Source organism: Miscanthus floridulus, chromosome 3, assembly GCF_019320115.1.
Source record: "Miscanthus floridulus cultivar M001 chromosome 3, ASM1932011v1, whole genome shotgun sequence".
Classification (NCBI taxonomy): Eukaryota; Viridiplantae; Streptophyta; class Magnoliopsida; order Poales; family Poaceae; genus Miscanthus; species Miscanthus floridulus.
The window spans coordinates 119,681,324-119,699,315 of NC_089582.1; the positions used below are offsets into that span (position 1 = coordinate 119,681,324).

At 47.5% G+C, this 17,992-nt stretch overlaps 2 protein-coding genes across 2 annotated transcripts; one reads left to right on the plus strand and one right to left on the minus strand.

Annotated features, from left to right (window-relative positions):
* Positions 1-2,700: 2,700 nt before the first annotated feature.
* On the plus strand, positions 2,701-10,672 carry LOC136542213 (phospholipase D delta-like). Its single transcript, XM_066534543.1, has 10 exons — positions 2,701-3,787; positions 4,189-4,305; positions 6,671-6,865; positions 6,998-7,270; positions 7,355-7,423; positions 7,523-7,670; positions 8,090-8,238; positions 8,717-8,887; positions 9,793-9,990; positions 10,144-10,672. Exons 1-10 carry the CDS (start codon positions 2,834-2,836, stop codon positions 10,435-10,437), a joined length of 2,568 nt encoding a protein of 855 aa, XP_066390640.1. The 5' UTR covers positions 2,701-2,833; the 3' UTR covers positions 10,438-10,672.
* A 5,058-nt stretch (positions 10,673-15,730) lies between these two features.
* LOC136546675 (ornithine decarboxylase 1A, chloroplastic-like) lies at positions 15,731-17,905 on the minus strand. The gene is made up of 2 exons (XM_066538640.1): positions 17,716-17,905; positions 15,731-17,224 (listed from the first exon to the last, which is right to left on the minus strand). The coding sequence occupies exon 2, from the start codon at positions 17,147-17,149 to the stop codon at positions 15,932-15,934; it is 1,218 nt and encodes a 405-aa protein (XP_066394737.1). The 5' UTR covers positions 17,150-17,224; positions 17,716-17,905; the 3' UTR covers positions 15,731-15,931.
* Between the last annotated feature and the right edge of the window lie 87 nt (positions 17,906-17,992).

Below are 17,992 nucleotides of genomic sequence, written 5' to 3' on the forward strand. Positions count from 1 at the left end.
CAAAGCAGCATTAACAGCGGTCCGCATCATCCAGAAAATACTGATGGCCAAGCATGCTGAAGAACAACGAGTCGTGTCATGCTGGTGGCCAAGCATCGCAAGAACGGAGATCGATTGGGTAGATAATAATAAAAAATTATTTGGCTGCTGAATAAGTCAAAATACTGTTTCAGCTATATTGTCGAGAGAGAAAAATACTATTCTAACTTAAAAAACACTGTTCATACACGCGTGAGTGAGCTGGCCAGCATCAGCCGAACACGCCCAAGTGAGCTGTACCAGTACCAGTAGGTTCCCTCGTCCTCGTCATGTGGCGCTGCGAATCAGAATATCAGAGAAGCAATCAGTCAGTCTTTCAAAAAAAAAAAAAATGGCGGCTTCCTTTCTGAAAACGCTCTTTTTTTTTTTTTTATAAGTCATGGCTGAAAGTATTGTTGGTTGATTTATTGTGAGAGAAAAATACTATTTATTGATTAAAAAAATACGACTTATAAGCCAAACAAATTCAAACGAACACGGCGAAAGTCAACGGCTCAAGGCAGCGCTGCAGATCCGGAAGGGGAAAAGGGGGTTTATCAGTTTACCTGTTTACGTGGACACAAAGAGGTCTTCGGAGAGTTTAAAAAATGAGGTCTTCGGAGAGACGAGGTTCTTATGATCTGCTTGCATATGGCAACGTGGCGTCACTGTATTCTCACAGCCTGACAGGCAGTGGTCAGCCCGGTGGTGTTGATAGATAAACGCGCAGAAAAGAAAGGAAAAGAAAACATGGTCATTGTCAGGCATCACTTTAATGGGTCTTTCTCACGAGACATGACCAACTTTTTACGCAAGCTGCAAAAGGTGAAAAGGAACACTCATTAGCTTGGACAACGCCCATGCATATTGCAATTTGAGGCATGTCAAGGGATTTATATTTTTTAAAAAAAATTCATAACGTAAGTGGCAAGGGTCTCGTTCGGCTTATCCCATATTCAGCTTGTTCGGCTTGTTTTTTTAGCCGGAACAGTATTTTTCTCTCACAACAATTCAGCTAGAACAGTGTTTTTTTAGCCAGTTTCAGCCAAGATTCAGCAAGCCGAACGGGGCTCTATCTTTCAATTAAGATATAAAATGTTAGTTCATTTTATAAGAAAAATCAGACCAAAAAATCTTACACGGTTAAATAAAGAAAAACAAACAAAAAATACCTAACATCAACAACACACATAGCCGAAATAGCCAACTCAAAATGACACAATCCGTCACATGTCATCATTGCCTACCTAAAAAAGATGAGCAACTCCACCTTTTTTGTTGTTGCAAAGAACCAAAGCCCAAAGCCTTCAGGTCACAACACACGCTTACAAAGAAAACTAACACCGACGTTATTTTTGTTGAGTTATACCGAACCTCACCAGTAACGGATGTAGAAAATAGTTAAGAGAGAGCTTCTCTCGTTACCTTCTATCTCTAGCATGTCCTTTCGAGCTTCTATAGATACGTATCAATTTATAGCAGGGCCTTAAGAGGGGCCTATACTTTGAGTAATTGTAATGGGGTTTTAAATCCGCCCTCTCTTGATGCTAGATTCGTTCTTTAAGTCCCGCGACATAGCAACTCAACCTTGCCAAAGCACTCTTCAAAGCAAGACAATCATCTTGTGCGGTGTAAAGGAACACCAAAAGACAAGAGTCTCGTCGAAGATAAGTAAGAGGAGAATTAGTGACCGGTGAATAAGACTTCCGAGACGAGGCCACTTTGATGCAACGGGAAAACAACATCAAACCTGCACCGAAACAGTAGAAGGAAAACGAAATCTCAAATCTCAGTCCACAGTCCCTCCGCCGGCGGGCTGCAAAAGCCAAAAGGCCCGCCCATCCAATCCAAACATCATGGCCGGATAAAAAAAAGAGCGACAACTTGAGATACACGTGAGGTGACGTCTTTGCTCTCCCGTTCCGAACTCTGAAGTGGCCTATGGTTGGAGTTTGGAACGAAGAAAGGCCACGAAACTTGACAGCCGAAATGTCATCGGTTCGCTGTGAATCTTCTGCAGCCGCAGCCGCAGGCGCTGTTGCTTTTGGCAGCTCAAGAGAGTCCCGATTGCCGAAGCAAGCCAAGCGTGGCACGTCGCACGTCCACGGTCCACTTCCAGCGCAAGACACCTGGCTCTGCCTGACGCACACGCAGGCACGCACCGTTTGACCTCTCCTGAATCCAGCTCCAGCCTGATCTGTGATCTCCTCTCCGCTTCCCGCGGGACCACGCCACCGCGTCCCACGGGCCACGGCCCACGCCCGCGACGTGCCCGCCGCCCACGGCACAATCGTGGCGGACATCACGACGATCCACGAAGGGGCCACGGGAGCCCCACCTGGTAGGAGCCGTCGACGTGGGCTGGAATGGAAACCGTAGAGAGGCGACCGTTGCGTTGCGCCGCGCCCCTATGCACCACCCCCACCATTTTTCTTGCGTATTTTTTTTTACATACAGGCCATCGCTCCGGCTTAGAGGAAATCCACACCAAACCGGGGAGTAAAAAACTCACTTCAGATATAATAAACGCAACTAAAATCGCATACTATTTCGAGCTATTGCCAAATCTCGAGATCCAGCCAGCCGAACCCCCCCGCCTCGCCGCCTCCTCCCCGCTTTGCCGTTTCCGACCGCCAACTCGCCAAGGCTGAGCCGAGCCGAGGCTGCCGTGCCGCCCACCGGAATCCCCGCCGCGGAGGGTGCTGTGGTATATCAGGGTGGTGCTCTAGGATTGGAGGGCTCTGGTGGGTTGCCCAGACGCTCGCCGCCGCCTCTCCCGTGCCCCGGCCCCGACCGCGAGGCTCCGTCGCCGGCGATGGCGTCGCCGGCCGGCGGCGAGTCTCCGGCGAAGCCCGTCCTCCTGCACGGCGACCTCGACCTCTGGATCCTCGAGGCGCGCCTGCTGCCCAACATGGACATGTTCTCCGAGCATGTCCGCCGCTGCCTCGCCGCGTGCCGCCCGCCCACCTCCTGCGGGCCCAAGCACCCGACCACAGCCGCGCGCGGCGGCGGCCGCCAACACCACCACCGGAAGATCATCACCAGCGACCCCTACGTCACGCTGTCCGTGTCCGGCGCCGTCGTGGCGCGCACCGCCGTCATCCCCAACTCCCAGGACCCCGTCTGGGAGGAGCGCTTCGCCGTGCCGCTCGCGCACCGCGCCTCCGAGCTCGAGTTCCAGGTCAAGGACAACGACACCTTCGGCGCGCAGGTCATCGGCACCGTCACCGTCCCCGCCGAGCGCGTGGTGTCGGGCGACGAGGTCGAGGACTGGTTCCCCGTCATAGGCACCAACGGCAAGCCGTACAAACCCGACACCGCGCTGCGCCTCCGCTTCAAGTTCCAGCCCATCGCCGACAACCCGGCCTACCGCCACGGCATCCCCGTCGACCCTGACCACAGGGGCATCGCGGACTCCTACTTCCCGCTCCGCCACGGCGGCCAAGTCACGCTGTACCAGGACGCGCACGTCAGGGAAGGGGACCTGCCAGAGATTGAGCTCGACAACGGCAAGACGTTCCAGCACAACGCGTGCTGGGAGGACATCTGCCACGCCATCTTAGAGGCGCACCACATGATATATATCGTTGGCTGGTCGGTGTACGATAAGGTGCGGCTCGTGCGCGAACCATCGCCGTCGCGGCCATTGCCCGAGGGTGGCGACCTTACGCTTGGTGAGCTGCTTAAGTTCAAGTCGCAGGAGGGTGTCAGAGTGTGCCTGCTCGTGTGGGATGATAAGACTTCGCATGACAAGTTCTTCATCAAGACGGTGAGGTTCCATAATCTTGTTTTCTTTTACCTCCCAGCCAGTTTATGTGATGTCGAGTTGTCAGCAGTCGACTTAATGGCAAGAATCCCTGGATGCTGGTCCATATATATGAGTTTACTGTGGCATAGTGGACTTGAGTCCATACATTGGGCCAAGTTCAAAATGTTAATCACAAAGAATTGCAGTTGCAAGTTCGATACAGAATGTGAAAAACTCTGTTCAATCCATGGACATTTAGCTTCATCCATTCCCCCTTCTCAATTTGCCTTAAACCATGGCCATGCATCTTAGACAAATGCCAATTTAATATGTGCTTTCTGAATCTATTGAAACATGTTCCTTCCTTTTGCAAATATTTCCCTGTGGTAGTATCTGTAAGAAACCTTCTTGTGATTTTGCAGGGTGGAGTTATGGCAGCTCATGATGAAGAAACTCGGAAGTTTTTCAAACATTCCTCAGTCATCTGTGTTCTGTCTCCTCGATATGCTAGCAATAAGCTGAGCATTTTCAAACAGCAGGCAAGTTTTGGGCAGGAATTTATGGTTCACTTTCTTTGTATGGGTTACATCTAACGGATATCATTGTGAAACTTACGCTGGAGATACATTTTCCCTTAGTGAACTCATATATTGCAAGACTAATATTAATGTTCAGATTAGTGGCTGATCCAGAGTCAGCCGGTGGGGGTCGGGGGTTCTGCATTGTCTGCGTGGGGGTAGTGGGGTTCAGCCCCCATGCTGAATCCGCCACTGGATGACCACCAAATTCTTCTTGCCACTCATTGCAACACTTTTCAGCTATCCAAAGTTGCACTTCTTTTTGTTGCCACTAAAAGGGCGTACACAGTGCAGAGAGCTCCCGCTCTGTGCGGGGTCTGGGGAAGGGTGTCGTCAGTGGCAAGCCTTACCCTCGCCTGTGCAATACGAGGAGACCGCGACTCGAACCCGAGACCTTCCGGTCACAGGCGGTAAGACTCTACCGCTTGCACCAGGCCCACCCTTAGCTGTTTTGCGATCAAGGTGGGTCAGCACTGGATGACCACCAAATTCGCCACCAGACCACCCTTTGTTCCCAGTGGCGGATCTATGATTTTTTTCATGGGGTATGCCGCACTAAAATTTCCATATGCGATTCGGTAAAATCCATTTAGTAATTTAGTAATTCGGTGAACACGTTAAATTTGCCCTGCAATTCGGAATTTAAGTACAAAATAACAAATAAGTCTTAAATTCGACAAAGAAGTTCCAATAGAAAAAGTTCATATACCATGCTAATAGTTGAAAATATGTATAAAAAACAGACACCAAATAAATTTACAACAATTGAACTAAATTTGAGGATAAATTGGTGTATTACCAAATAAAAAAATAGGTTAGGTTACTAGTGGTAGACATACTAGTGTAGATGTAGTGCTGAGCTAATGCGATGCTAGCTACTCCTGTCATCCTGTGATGCTTTTGCTAGGGGATTAGATTAGCTAGGCAGTTTGGAGGTGACATCCCTGCTGTTTCCATTATTTAACGTCACATCATCCATCCATCGATCCATAATGCCAGCGAGAGGAGAGAGCACACGAGCTAGAGTCAGAGACAGAAAGTGTGGGTACTACTACTGGCATTGGACTGCACTAGACGAAGGAACTTTCTTAGGGTATGCCGGACCATACCCGGACATATCGCTGGATACGCCCCTGTTTGTGCCCTTAAGGACTATCAAATGCTGAAGTCAGATATTACACTATTTGCATGATGATAGATCCCACATGCTATCTGCACAAAAACATGCTCTAAACCTAAAACCTAAACCTGAGCTGCCACTGGTCTATCACCAAGACAAGCTGGTTGCCTGGTAAACTAATGTTGGATCTTTCTGGTGGAAAGATAACTGAAGCTTTTGGATCTTGACAAAGGAATTGCATAGTACATGATTGGAGATGGTGCAACTGTATATCTTCAGTCAGCATTTAGGATGGAAAACACATGCAATATAAATTTCTCAGCTGGCTTCTTTCAAGAAATCAGACCTCGTAATTGTTAATCTCTGAGAGATGGCATTTAAGCAATTGTAGCTACTTAATGTGATTCTTGGACTGGTACCAGGACAAGGGAATGACAAATGGATATACTTTGGTGTAGTGAGGCTGAGGCATACTCTTCAATGAGCATGCACTGGCTCTTGATGGGCCAAAGTCAACCATCAGCTACCATAGGTATTCATGGAAAAATACTTGCCAGAACAGAGGCGAAGTCCTTTTTTCCATCTGTCCTGGCTCCTACTTCATGGTAGACTCAATAATAGAGATATGCTGAACAGGAAAAGAAAAAAAAAACCAATTTTACCTATATCATGTTGCTCACAAGTTAATGAAGAAACATCACACCATCTCTTCTTTGATTGAAAATTTGGACAACAGTATTGGTACTGGGTATATCTGCAAAGGAACAGAAAAGCTTCTTAAACAGGTCGCCATGTTATACGAAGGATACAGTTTAATGTGGTGTTATGGGAAAGGATTTTAAAAAAAGATTATGCTATGATTTTCCATCATGCAAAGGAAAATCTTAATAGTGGTGCAATCATGGCTAGACAATTCTGTGAAAATCTTTCTCTTCCGACCTTCTTTGTGTAAACCTATGTACCTGTTAGTAGTCTGTACCGGCACAGGTGCCATTTTTTTAGGGGTAGGAGTGGGCCGTGGGGGTCACCTAAAAGGGAGAGTAGGATTGCAATCATATTTTGTGTTTCAAATAGTATCAGGGGGCATCTATCATCTTGAGTTTGAAACAGGAACCATATTTTTGTGGTTGTTTGCTTTATTATATTTTGCGCTGAATAGTTGAATATTTTTGTTGCAGTCGATGACATTGAATTTGTAGCTGGCAGGTTGTTGGGACTTTGTTTACACACCATCAAAAGTGTGTGCTGGTTGATACACAAGCCAGGGGAAACAAGCGGAAAATTACAGCTTTCATTGGGGGCCTAGATCTTTGTGATGGCCGCTATGACACACCTAAACACAGGCTTTTCAAAGATCTTGACACAGTATTCCAAAATGATTACCATAACCCTACATTTTCGGTGAGCTCTTTTGTGCTAGCATGTTCTAAGGAATTTGCTTTGGCAGAAAGTTGGATTTTTTCATGTACAGTAATACATTACATGCATCCAGATTTTGATGTTCTTAGAATCATATGTATTCACCTGATGCAGGCAGGTGCAAAGGGACCCAGGCAACCATGGCATGATTTACATTGCAGGATTGATGGCCCTGCTGCCTATGATGTCTTGACAAATTTTGAGCAAAGGTGGCGAAAGGCAACAAAATGGCGTGACCGGTTTAGAAGAGTATCTCATTGGAAAGACGATGCTTTAATTAAGCTGGAGCGTATCTCATGGATTCTAAGCCCTTCGCGCAATGTTCCAAATGATCATCCTAGTTTGTGGGTTTCAAAAGAAGAAGATCATGAAAATTGGCATGTTCAGGTTGGCGTGCTGCCTGTTAAGTTCTACTTTTGTCAAAATAATCTTGAAATTTTCTGGTGTCGTTAATGTATTTTGACTCTGCAGGTATTCCGGTCAATTGACTCTGGTTCCCTAAAAGGATTTCCTAGTGATTGCAAAGAAGCTTCAAAGCTGGTTAGTCAACATTTCTATTTTCTGACTTTTGTAGCGATGACGGAGAATATGCTATTTGAAAACTGCTATGGGTACTAACTATTCAAATTATTTCTGCAGAATCTTGTGTGCCGAAAGAACCTGGTAATTGATAAGAGCATCCACACTGCATATGTCCGAGCAATCAGATCTGCACAGCATTTCATTTATATTGAGAACCAGTACTTTCTTGGTTCTTCATATGCTTGGCCATCATATGTGAATTCAGGTTTTAACTCTTTTTTTTTTTGTTTTCATGTCTTCTGCTTTTCCTTGACCCGTAGTTATACGGTAGCTATATATATACTCCCTCTGTTCCAAATTGTAAGTCTTGCTATATATATACTCCCTCTGCTCCAAATTGTATATCTTTTACTATGTATCTATATATAATGTATATCTAGATATGTAGCAAAAACTATGTACCTAAAAAAGCCAGAACAACTTACAATTTGGAATCGAAGGAGTCTATATGTATATTTTTCTATTGCAAAAAATGGGAGAACGGCAGACAGAATGTAGGTAGATCTTACATTTTTTTTATAGTTTTTAGGCAGGTTAAATTCTCTTTGTTCCTTATATAGTGCTGTACTGCTGTTGCTTGACTTAACTGTTAATGTTTAATGGCTACATGATAATATGTGGCAGGTGCTGATAATCTGATACCAATAGAACTGGCCCTCAAAATTGCAAGTAAGATTAGAGCGGGGGAACGCTTTGCAGTGTATGTAGTGATACCAATGTGGCCTGAAGGAGTCCCTACTGCAGCATCTGTGCAAGAAATCCTTTTCTTTCAGGTGAATTCCTTTATTGATGGTCACAATTTGGCAGAACAATTTAACCGATTGTGAGGTCTTATGAGTTCTCTCTCTCTGCAAACATTCCATGTTCTGTGCTGTAAGGCAAGTACTAGTTAACTGGAATTTTGAGGATTATATATGTATGTGACTGTATCATCATAGCTTTCTAACCTTGAGGATACAGTATATCAAGTTTCAGTGGTCAACATAAGTTCATACTTGGGTGTATTACACTGGGGAGAAAGCGGGTGGATCTTTGCTTGTGATTCATCAAAATCTGTTCTCTACTTAAAGCGCAAACATTGTACTCTTTCAGAATAGCTTTAGGCTTATTGTCACATTTGTAATGTATGCTAGCTAGATTCCTTAAAGGTTAAAATAAGTTTTTAACCTTATTTTGAAAGATAAAGTATCACACAATGCCATAGAAATTGGGGTTTAGTAACTCTGTTCATGATTTATCTTCATGGTACAGGCCCAGACAATGGAGATGATGTATAGAATAATTGCAGATGAGCTCAAGGCAATGGACAATAAGGATATGCACCCTGAAGATTACTTGAACTTCTTTTGTCTGGGAAATCGGGAAGAACCACCATCTAATGGCAGCCCAGAATCAGAGAAATCTACAGATAAAAGTGCAGTGGTAATCTGTTGTTGCTTTTTTCCCCTTAATTCTTTTAAAGAAAAAGTGTCTAGGTTACTTGCTACTAAAACTTATCTAACTGCTTGTCATGTTTCTATCGTCTACTCAACTCTCATGTACATACTAATTCTATTAGTCTTTAGATCTTAAGAAAATGGTATATAAGTTTATAAGGAGAGGTTTCCGGATGCTGATACATTGGCATGGAAAGAATGGCTTGCAGTAAGCTGTTGGGCTAAATGGACCATTTGGCTAGAATGGTTGCATCAGTAATTTTTTTGGCTTGCATCACATACTATATTGCTTAAGTTGATTTAGATTACTGATGTTAATTTAGGCTCTAGCTTGTTGATGTTGTTGTAGTATTATTTTGTGTGTGTTGTCTTGGTTTACATTTTGCATTGACTCTGGCTTTAGCTCTGTTGTAATTAGGAAGCCAGGAGGGCCAATGAAATCTCTTGTCAGTTCTATACAAAATTTTTCCCTATTCACTGTATTTAATATGTGATGTTAGCATATAGTTTGGCTAGGCCCTAGGGCCATCTGTTTTTTTAGCTGAACTGGGGTGGGCCTTGAGCCGCTGGGGTTTCTCTAGATTGATTGTTAGTTATGATAGGTTTTCGAAAAAAATTTGTTAGTTATGATAGGCAAGGATACTATTATACTTCTATAAACAAACCCTAGATCATCCTTGCCTATATATGCACCTGTGGTCCACAGCCCTAATCAATCTATTGTTTTCCCGTGCAATTATCTTTCATGTGATACTATGCTCTTGTCATTCTACGTTGAAGAAGCAGTAGACATGCCATGTTGTCTTGAGCCTAGATCCATTCATTTTCTTGTTAATAATTTACTAAGCAGTCAGATTCATTTAATATTTCTTCTGGTTTTAAAATCTGCAGGGCTTAGCTACAAAATATCGACGGTTCATGATCTATGTTCACGCAAAAGGGATGATTGTGGATGATGAATATGTCATTCTGGGTTCAGCAAACATCAACCAGAGATCCCTGGCTGGTTCTAGAGATACTGAAATTGCAATGGGTGCATACCAGTCTCATTATGCATGGTCTACAAAGAACGGACATCCTCACGGCCAGGTTGACCTCTTCATTCTACCAAATTTGTTTACTGCAGTTTTGTTAATGGCTAGTAACTTATTTTGCCCCCTATGTGATTCTATACAACCCAATATTTACAAATAATGCTACCACTTCTAAGCTAGCTTTGCCTACTTATCATTTTCCCTCCAGGTATATGGGTACAGAACGTCTCTGTGGGCAGAGCACCTTGGAAAGGTTGATGATCGCTTCAAGGATCCTTCGAGTTTGGAGTGTGTAAGGTTTGTGAATCAAATAGCTGTAGAGAACTGGCAAAGGTTTACAGCCGAAGAAATGAGTACATTACAAGGGCACCTCCTCAAGTACCCAGTTAAGGTGGAGGCTGATGGTAAGATCAGCCCACTGCCAGACCAAGAATGCTTTCCTGATGCTGGCGGCAAGATTCTGGGAGCTCCAACTTCACTTCCTGATTCACTGACCATGTAGCGTTATTACATATAATTTTTTTTTTCAGAGTTGAACTTTGTAATTGTCTAAATTTGGTGGGATTGTCGCTGAACTTGTACTACATCTGTAATCATCCATAGTTGGCGCAGGGAAAGCTCAAGGTGTTGGTGGTGTTTGTAGAGTTGTGCTCGTGTAAGTTTTCCCAGCGTTTGTAAATGAACCATATGATAGTATCCTTGACAATAATGCTTCCATTTCCATTGCGATTATACAACTGTTTCAACATTTTTGTTCAACACCATGTTCACACTGTTTCTGTTCTATGGTCTACTCTGCATAGTCGTGGTGATGGAAGTGACATTGCTTATTCGGCTAGAAGGACTGAAATGCTGGGGATTCTAAGCCTAGGCCAGATCCTGCGTCCATGTCTGCCTGTTCACCCCTCGTCCCTGGATCCCGCATCAATCTCGCACCCTTGACACGTTGTCCTACCTCCCGTTGCCATCGAACATCTGAGCCAACGCGTCGTACCGGCAGCCGTTCCCTGGGTCGAGGAGGTGCAGCTGCAGCCTGCTCAGCCGCACAACCAGCGAGGTCCATGTCGTCGTGTAGCCGGCAGCAACTGAGCAGCGCGCCCCATAGGCGGCCCAGACGTCTTTCTCCGGTTCAAACGGCATGGCCTCGATGACCCTGAGCCCGTCGTCCACCAGTCCAGAGTCCACCGTGCGCACTAAGGCACAAGTCAAAGCACGGACAAGAAGCAGATAACATCCGGCGCAATGCCTTCCAAAGAAGTATAATTCGGCGCTCGTAAAAAGCCAAAACGATAATGCTCCACAGCGGGCATTCGAACTGACGGACCCGACCCGACCCACCCGTGCCGCACGCGGTCTTCCGCACTCCGCCTTATCCTTCCAGCGCCGCTCGTCAGTTCGCTTAAAAAAAACACAGCGCTGCTCCCTTCTCTAGCGCCAGGCTGCTCGTCGTAGGCAGAGCGAGGCTGCTCACGGCGGCCTTCTCCGGTGCCCTCCAGCGCCGCGGCGCCGCATTTACCCCCATCCCACGATGTCCGCAAGACAGCGCCGCTTCCTTCTCCAGCGTGCTCGCCCCAGGAAGCACGAGGCCGCTCGCCGGGGCCTTCTCCAGCACCCTCAAGCGCCGCGGCGCTACATCTGCCCGTCGTACGCCGCTGCCTGCAGTGCCATCTTCAACCCGCTGATGCGTCTCTGCCACCAGTCGCCTCACAGCCGGCCGCGCAGACGCCCCCGAGCTCCCCGACCCTGCCGAGCGCACGCCTCGGTGCAGATCTGCGACACCGCCGCTAGAGCCGCCACGTCAAGCCTCGTCCCCGGAGCTTTCCTTCGCCGTACGTGGAGCCACAGTAGTTCTGCACCAGGTAGGCCGTTGCCACTGACGATGATGTGTTGCAAGTGTTTCAGGTCTATGTTTCTGGTGTTTCAGTTTGTTTCAAATGTTTTGTTGGATGTTTCAAAAGTAGATCTTGGTGTTGCATATGTTGCAAGGCTACACACGCATATTTCAAACGTATGTTTTAATTTGTTTCATCTGTTTCAGACTTATGTTGCAAATGTTTTATCTCGATGTTTCAAAAGTAGATTGGGTGTTGCACATGTTGCAAATGGCTATACACGCATATTTTAAATGCATGTTTCAAGTGTTTCATCTGTCTTCAAACGTTTGTTGCATATGTTTCATCTAGATGTTTCAAAAGCAGATCGGGTATTGCACCGTGCCGGTGGCTGGCGGAGAGCGGCCCACCACAAAGCTTTGGCTCCTACCTCACACCTTCCTCGCGCAGCGCGCCTCGCCCTCTCCTCTCCTCTCCTCTCACTCCCCTCTCTTTTCCTTCCCTTCATCTCACCATGGCAGTTCGAGCTCGACTTGATCTATGTACGGACTAGGCATGGGCGATGGGCGCGATTGGCGCGAGACGAGGGAGCTGTGTGTGTCGGGCGTATGCAAGGGAGCTCCGTACGGACGGATGCTGCCTCCGGAGCGGGATGGGCGCTAGACGGAGGGGCTATGTACGTCGCGGGTTTTTTTATTCTAGCGTAAGTCACGGTTAGAAGCGGAATGCAAGCGCGGGTGAAGAGGAGCCACGTCCGGACGCAGGCCTAGGATCGGACGTCTGGGCGCTAGGCTTGCTGAAGCCAAGGATCTCGTCGGTTACGGCGTGGGCTCTATGACGAACAGTCTCGCCGTCAGTCTCTGCATCATTCGACTCTGAGAGGGGCACAATCTCCTTCGTCAGGAAAGGGTGCTCGAGGAATTGGGGAGAATAGGCCGGGGTGGTTAGATCCCGGACTTAGAACCATTTCTTCTTCCAAAAGGGGATGTTTGAAGATGACTTGATCTAAAAGAATAAGGTCTTATCCTGCACCTTGATCACCGAACTCTCCGGCTGCCTTCAGGTTCGGGTCATTTGGGACTTGGGGTCTCACAACGAAGCTTTGGTGGAAAAAGGCCCAGTGCAGCTCCATCCCAACGGAAGAGATGAACACGGACAAGAACAAAACCCCATTGGGTGTAAGGTGGTGAACTTGGGCCGCGTAATAGCGAAGGAGATAAAGCAGGAACCAATGCAAGGGGACATTGAACCCGCGCTTGAAGTAGTCGAAGAAGACCACAATCTTTGTTTTTGTCAACGTCTTCCATCTCCTGATCGGCTGATCTGTGTCCTTATCTTGGTTTTCTAGGTCTAAATATCATCTTCCTCATCGAAGTCATCAAGCTCTCCACTATTACCAGGAACAATATGGTCGACCTTGAAAAAGATTTCGTATAGGCAATCATGCACAACAATGTCTGCATCAAGGACCGCAACCATAAGCCGAACCACTCCAGTTTTTTTCATAGATCTCATGTCAACTTTCTGTGTTGGACCTAGAATAGAGCCTACAGCCCAGATAGGTAAAAAGGACCTGATCTCATATGGGGCCATAGACATGTACCCAAACTTTCTATAGCTTCTGCTTAGGCTTGATCTCATGTTCCATTCCTCAAAAGAGCATCACCCCTTCATTGTTGTCTGTTCGTAGACGCCTCATGCTTATCATCCTCTGAAGCTCAACCTGACACGGAAACAACACAATATACATGTATTGTTTCCATGTTCACATATACCACCCAATCCTATTTTACTGAAATTGCTTGAGCAAACACTTTTTTGACAAGCTCTCAATAATCTTGATTAGAGAAGTGGCTGAAACTTTTTGAGGTGCCTTTGCCGCCTTGGTATAAGGAATATGGAAAAAACCTAAACCATCACTTGCAAGACGGCTGAACGTTTCTGCCCCCTTTTTTGTAGTGATTTTCGTTATCCATCTTTTCAGCTATGATGGCTGGGTTTTTTTTTGTTTTCCTTCCGTTCAGTGACGGACCTAGGTTTTTATCTCTGGGTATGCGTAGCAAAAAATTTTCTTATGCAATTCGGTGAAAATTTCCTTTTTTTATTTTTTTATATTGAAAATTTCTACCTATCTCTATGACTGGCGGACCTCAGAGTATGCGGTGACCCACCCTGCATACCCTGTGGGTCCGTCCCTACTTCCGTTCTACCTCTATTGATTCTTTGGAAGACTTACATATGCTAATTTGAAACACATCTACATACTACTAGCTATCTGATGCATGCATATGTCATATAAGGTTCATTCATATATACTTCTTCATATTTCAGATCCCAAGCAGATTTGGCTGTCAATGCATCTAAAAACTAGATGTTTTTTTTCTGATTCATGTGGCAGAGGTATGTATATATATATGGCAACATATCAGGTGCAAACCAACCAACCTATGTAAACTTGAAAACTACCGATCAGGACCACTAAATGCTGATCCAATGGATGGGGTGAGGGGGCTTAAGCGTAAAAAAGGCCGGCGGGTGGGAGGCTTAAGCGCAAAAAAATCTCACCTCTCACCCCATCCATTGGATCAACATCTAGTGGTCTTGATTGGTAGTTTCTAAGTTTGCACAAGTTGATTGGTTTACACCTGATACGTTGCCTATATGTATTGCGAATCTATTTATTTATCGTGTCATGGCCTCTCCCTAAGTTCGGTCTATCGATAATGATACACCACGGGCGTATGTCCCGTGACTCCTGTCCGGATGCGCTCTAAAAAAACTCCCCAAGGCACCTCCATCCCGCGGCGCAGCACCTCCATCTCAAGGTGCATCACCTCAATCCCACGCCATCCCCCACAGGGCCTCCACTAGCCAGCGACCGCCGCCGGCCCCTTCTTCCCGTCCCCGCCCGGCCAGAGCTCCCCACCGGCCCCTTCTTCCTGCCCCTGCCTGGCCAGAGCTCGCCGGCAGCTGCCTGCGCTTGCGACCAGACCCTTCCTCCCGGCCAGAGCCGGCGGTGGCCCGCGCCCGTTGCTGGCATGTCCTTACCTCCCTCTCCGCCCACCTATGACGGCAGCAGCCCGTAGCACGGCAAAAGCTCACCGACAGCCTATCCCTGCTGCCACCCCCTTTGCTCGCCTCTAGAAGGGCTGCAACAACGCTGCCCTCCGCCCGCCCATCCCCCACTTTATGCTGCATCGTAGGGAAGAAGAATGATGAAAAACGTATGTTGCAAGCGTATTTTTAAGTGTTTTAGATGTTTCAGAGGTATGTTACAAGTGTTTCATGCCGATGTTGTAAAAGTAGATTGGGATGTTGCATTTGTTGCAATGGTTGTACACGTATGTTGCAAGCTTCTGTTCGCATCATCTGTTTTTCCATATGTATGTTACAAGTGTGTTTATTTGGATATTGCATATGTTTCACACATATGTTACAAGTGTTTTATCTGAATATCCTGTATTTTTTACAATGATTTTCAAGTGTTTTTCAGGTGTGTTTGCAAGTATTTCAGATGTATGTTTCAAATATTTTATCTGTCTTCACATATGTATGTTGCAAGTGTTGCATCTGGATGTTTCAAAAGTAGATCGGGTGTTGCATCTCCCTCATCGCTTTTTACTGCCTCACCTCGGTGTCTCCTCCCGGCGCCGGCTGGGCATCCGTCACCCACTCCCCCTCTTCTCGATGCTAGTGAGGTTTGGGGTGGTGCGGGCCCCGCGTGGGCGCGCGAAACTGCGCGGGAAACAAATTGCAAGCGCTGGCGTTCGGACGCCCCATCCATCCAGACGTCCGGGCACTTGCAAGCCCGTTAGTCTATTGTAATTTCCTGATATGGCTGGCGCTACACCTCTCTCCTCTTTTTTTTTTTTGAGCAAATTGGGCAGGTGCCCTGCCTTTTCATTTAGTAGATAGCAAAAGAGCAATCTGAGATGTTACATGTACAGAGTTGTATGAGGAATAAAAAGGAAAAAAAGGAAAAAAAAAAGGAGGAAGGAATGCCGACATCAACACCAGGAGCAGCAACTATTGAATATGCTGCTGCTTCTGCGTCTACGTTGGCTCCTCTGTTGCTAGCCTTAGCGAGTGTGTGTCATCCTGTGTCGCTGCAACCACCCCTCTCCTCTCTACATCCATCATTCCCGACGCCGTCGATGTTCTTGCTCAGCTGGAGTACGCCACGTAGATCTTTATCTCCGACGTGTCGAAACCGTTGAACTTGGAGCCGGCAGCTGTGCTGTAGGCGCCCATGTCGTCGAAGATGAGCCAATCGCCCACACTTATCTCCGGCAGCTGGTATTCGGTCACCATTCTGTCTTGCGAGTCGCACGTCGGCCCGAATACCGTAGACGTGTGCGTCTTCTCGCCGGGGCGCGGGCTGGCCAGCGGTCTCGGACGCGGATCGTACTGGTCCATGAGTATGCAGTTCAGCGAGCCGTAGAGCCCATCGTCGATCCAATACTCGCGCACCTCACCGCGCGTGCGCTTCCCGATGACGCGCGCGGCGAGCGTGACCGCTGTCTCGGCGAAGTAGCGCCCGGGCTCGCCGATCACCTCCACGCACGGCAGATCGCCGAAGTAATGCAGCAGCGCATCGTTGATGACCGCCGCCGCCTCGCCGAAGGTAGCAGCGGCTGTGAATCCGCCGCCAATATCGAGGACGCGCATGGGAGGCATGCCGAGGGCGACGGCCTCGTCGAACGCCGCGCGCGCGGCCTCGATTGCCCCGCGGTACACGTCCACGCGGGACACGCCACTTCCGACGTGGAAGGAGACGCCGACCACGTTAATCCCCGCGCACTGGGCGGCGCGCAGGAGCGGCACCACCTCATCGGCGTGCGCGCCATACTTGGTCCCCAGATTGTACTTGGCCTCGGCGCCGTCGGGGCCCTTGAGGCGGAGCAGGAGCTCGCACTTGGGATGGCAGCGCTTGACCTTGGCCACCTCCTCCTCGGAGTCGTAGGTGGTGAGGTTGACGCCGACCTCCGCGCCGTACTCGAGGTGTGGCTCGGGCTTGCAGGGGTTTGCGTAGACGATGCTGCTGGGCTGAACGCCGAGCCGGAGCACGGCCTCGATCTCGGCGCGGCTGGCGCAGTCGAATCCCGCGCCGAGCGCGGCGAGCGCGCCGAGAATCACCGGCTCGGGGTTGCACTTGACGGCGTAGTAGGGGCGCACGTTGGGGAGCGCGCGGCGCCACGCCGAGAAGAGGTCTAGGACCTTGTTGAGGTCGAATACATGGAAGGCGCTCCGCTGGGCGGGGTTGGACGTGGCGACGATGGAACGGATGATTCCGGTGACGGCGTCCTTCTCCTTGAGCGCGCCGCGGGTGAACGAGACCAGCTTCTTGTCCTTAACGCCGGGGGCCAACAGCACGGTCTGCATGGGGTGGCCTCCACCAATGGTGCTGACGATGAGGAATTGGCAAACACTCCTCGAGCAAAGTGAGCGTTGCTTTAACTAAAACCAAATACAGAGATGAAACAGGTGGCACACAGTTAGTTCCTCGTAGCCGGGGTGGTGGGAAATTGGGATGCGTTTTCACTCAAATTTCGACGCATTCACGCAAGGATGTATCGAGAACATAGGTTATTAGGCTCTATAAATCTTGCAATGCGCTTCATGTCTCGTCAATTAAGCGTGCGTTTGGTAGGAATCTATACTCTCATAGAAACGTTATAGATCCAAATTCTCTCAGAGAATGTTTCGAACGATGAATCAGAATTACTTTATAAATCCGTTTGGCAAGTATACTGGATTTAGATCCATAAGAACATATATTTATCTAAAAAAATTGTAGGAATGAAAATATGTTTCAAAAAAGTATGAACTTATTTTGGACAAAGAATAGCTTAACTACAACCCATTTTTAACTCGTTGCATTAGAAGAAAGTTAACTCGAAAACATATTAAACATAACTAGGAATGGAGAGAAAGAGAATCGAAACTACCTTCTGGCCGTATCGCGTTTGTACGGTAGAAACGCTGAATCGTTTCAGTTGCGAATCACCGGTGAAAAATAGCGTTTGGAGCCGATTCTACCGTTTCGCTAGAGAAACCGAAACGATTCTCTAAGCCAAACGGGGCCTGACTCACCAAGTGTGATGACAACCGATGGCAAGCAAGCAAGGAGGAATCGAAGATGACCTGGTGAACACCACTATTGGTTTGCTCGGCATGATTGTGCTCTGTGGTTGCCGTTTTATAGCACGAGGGGAGTGGTCCAAC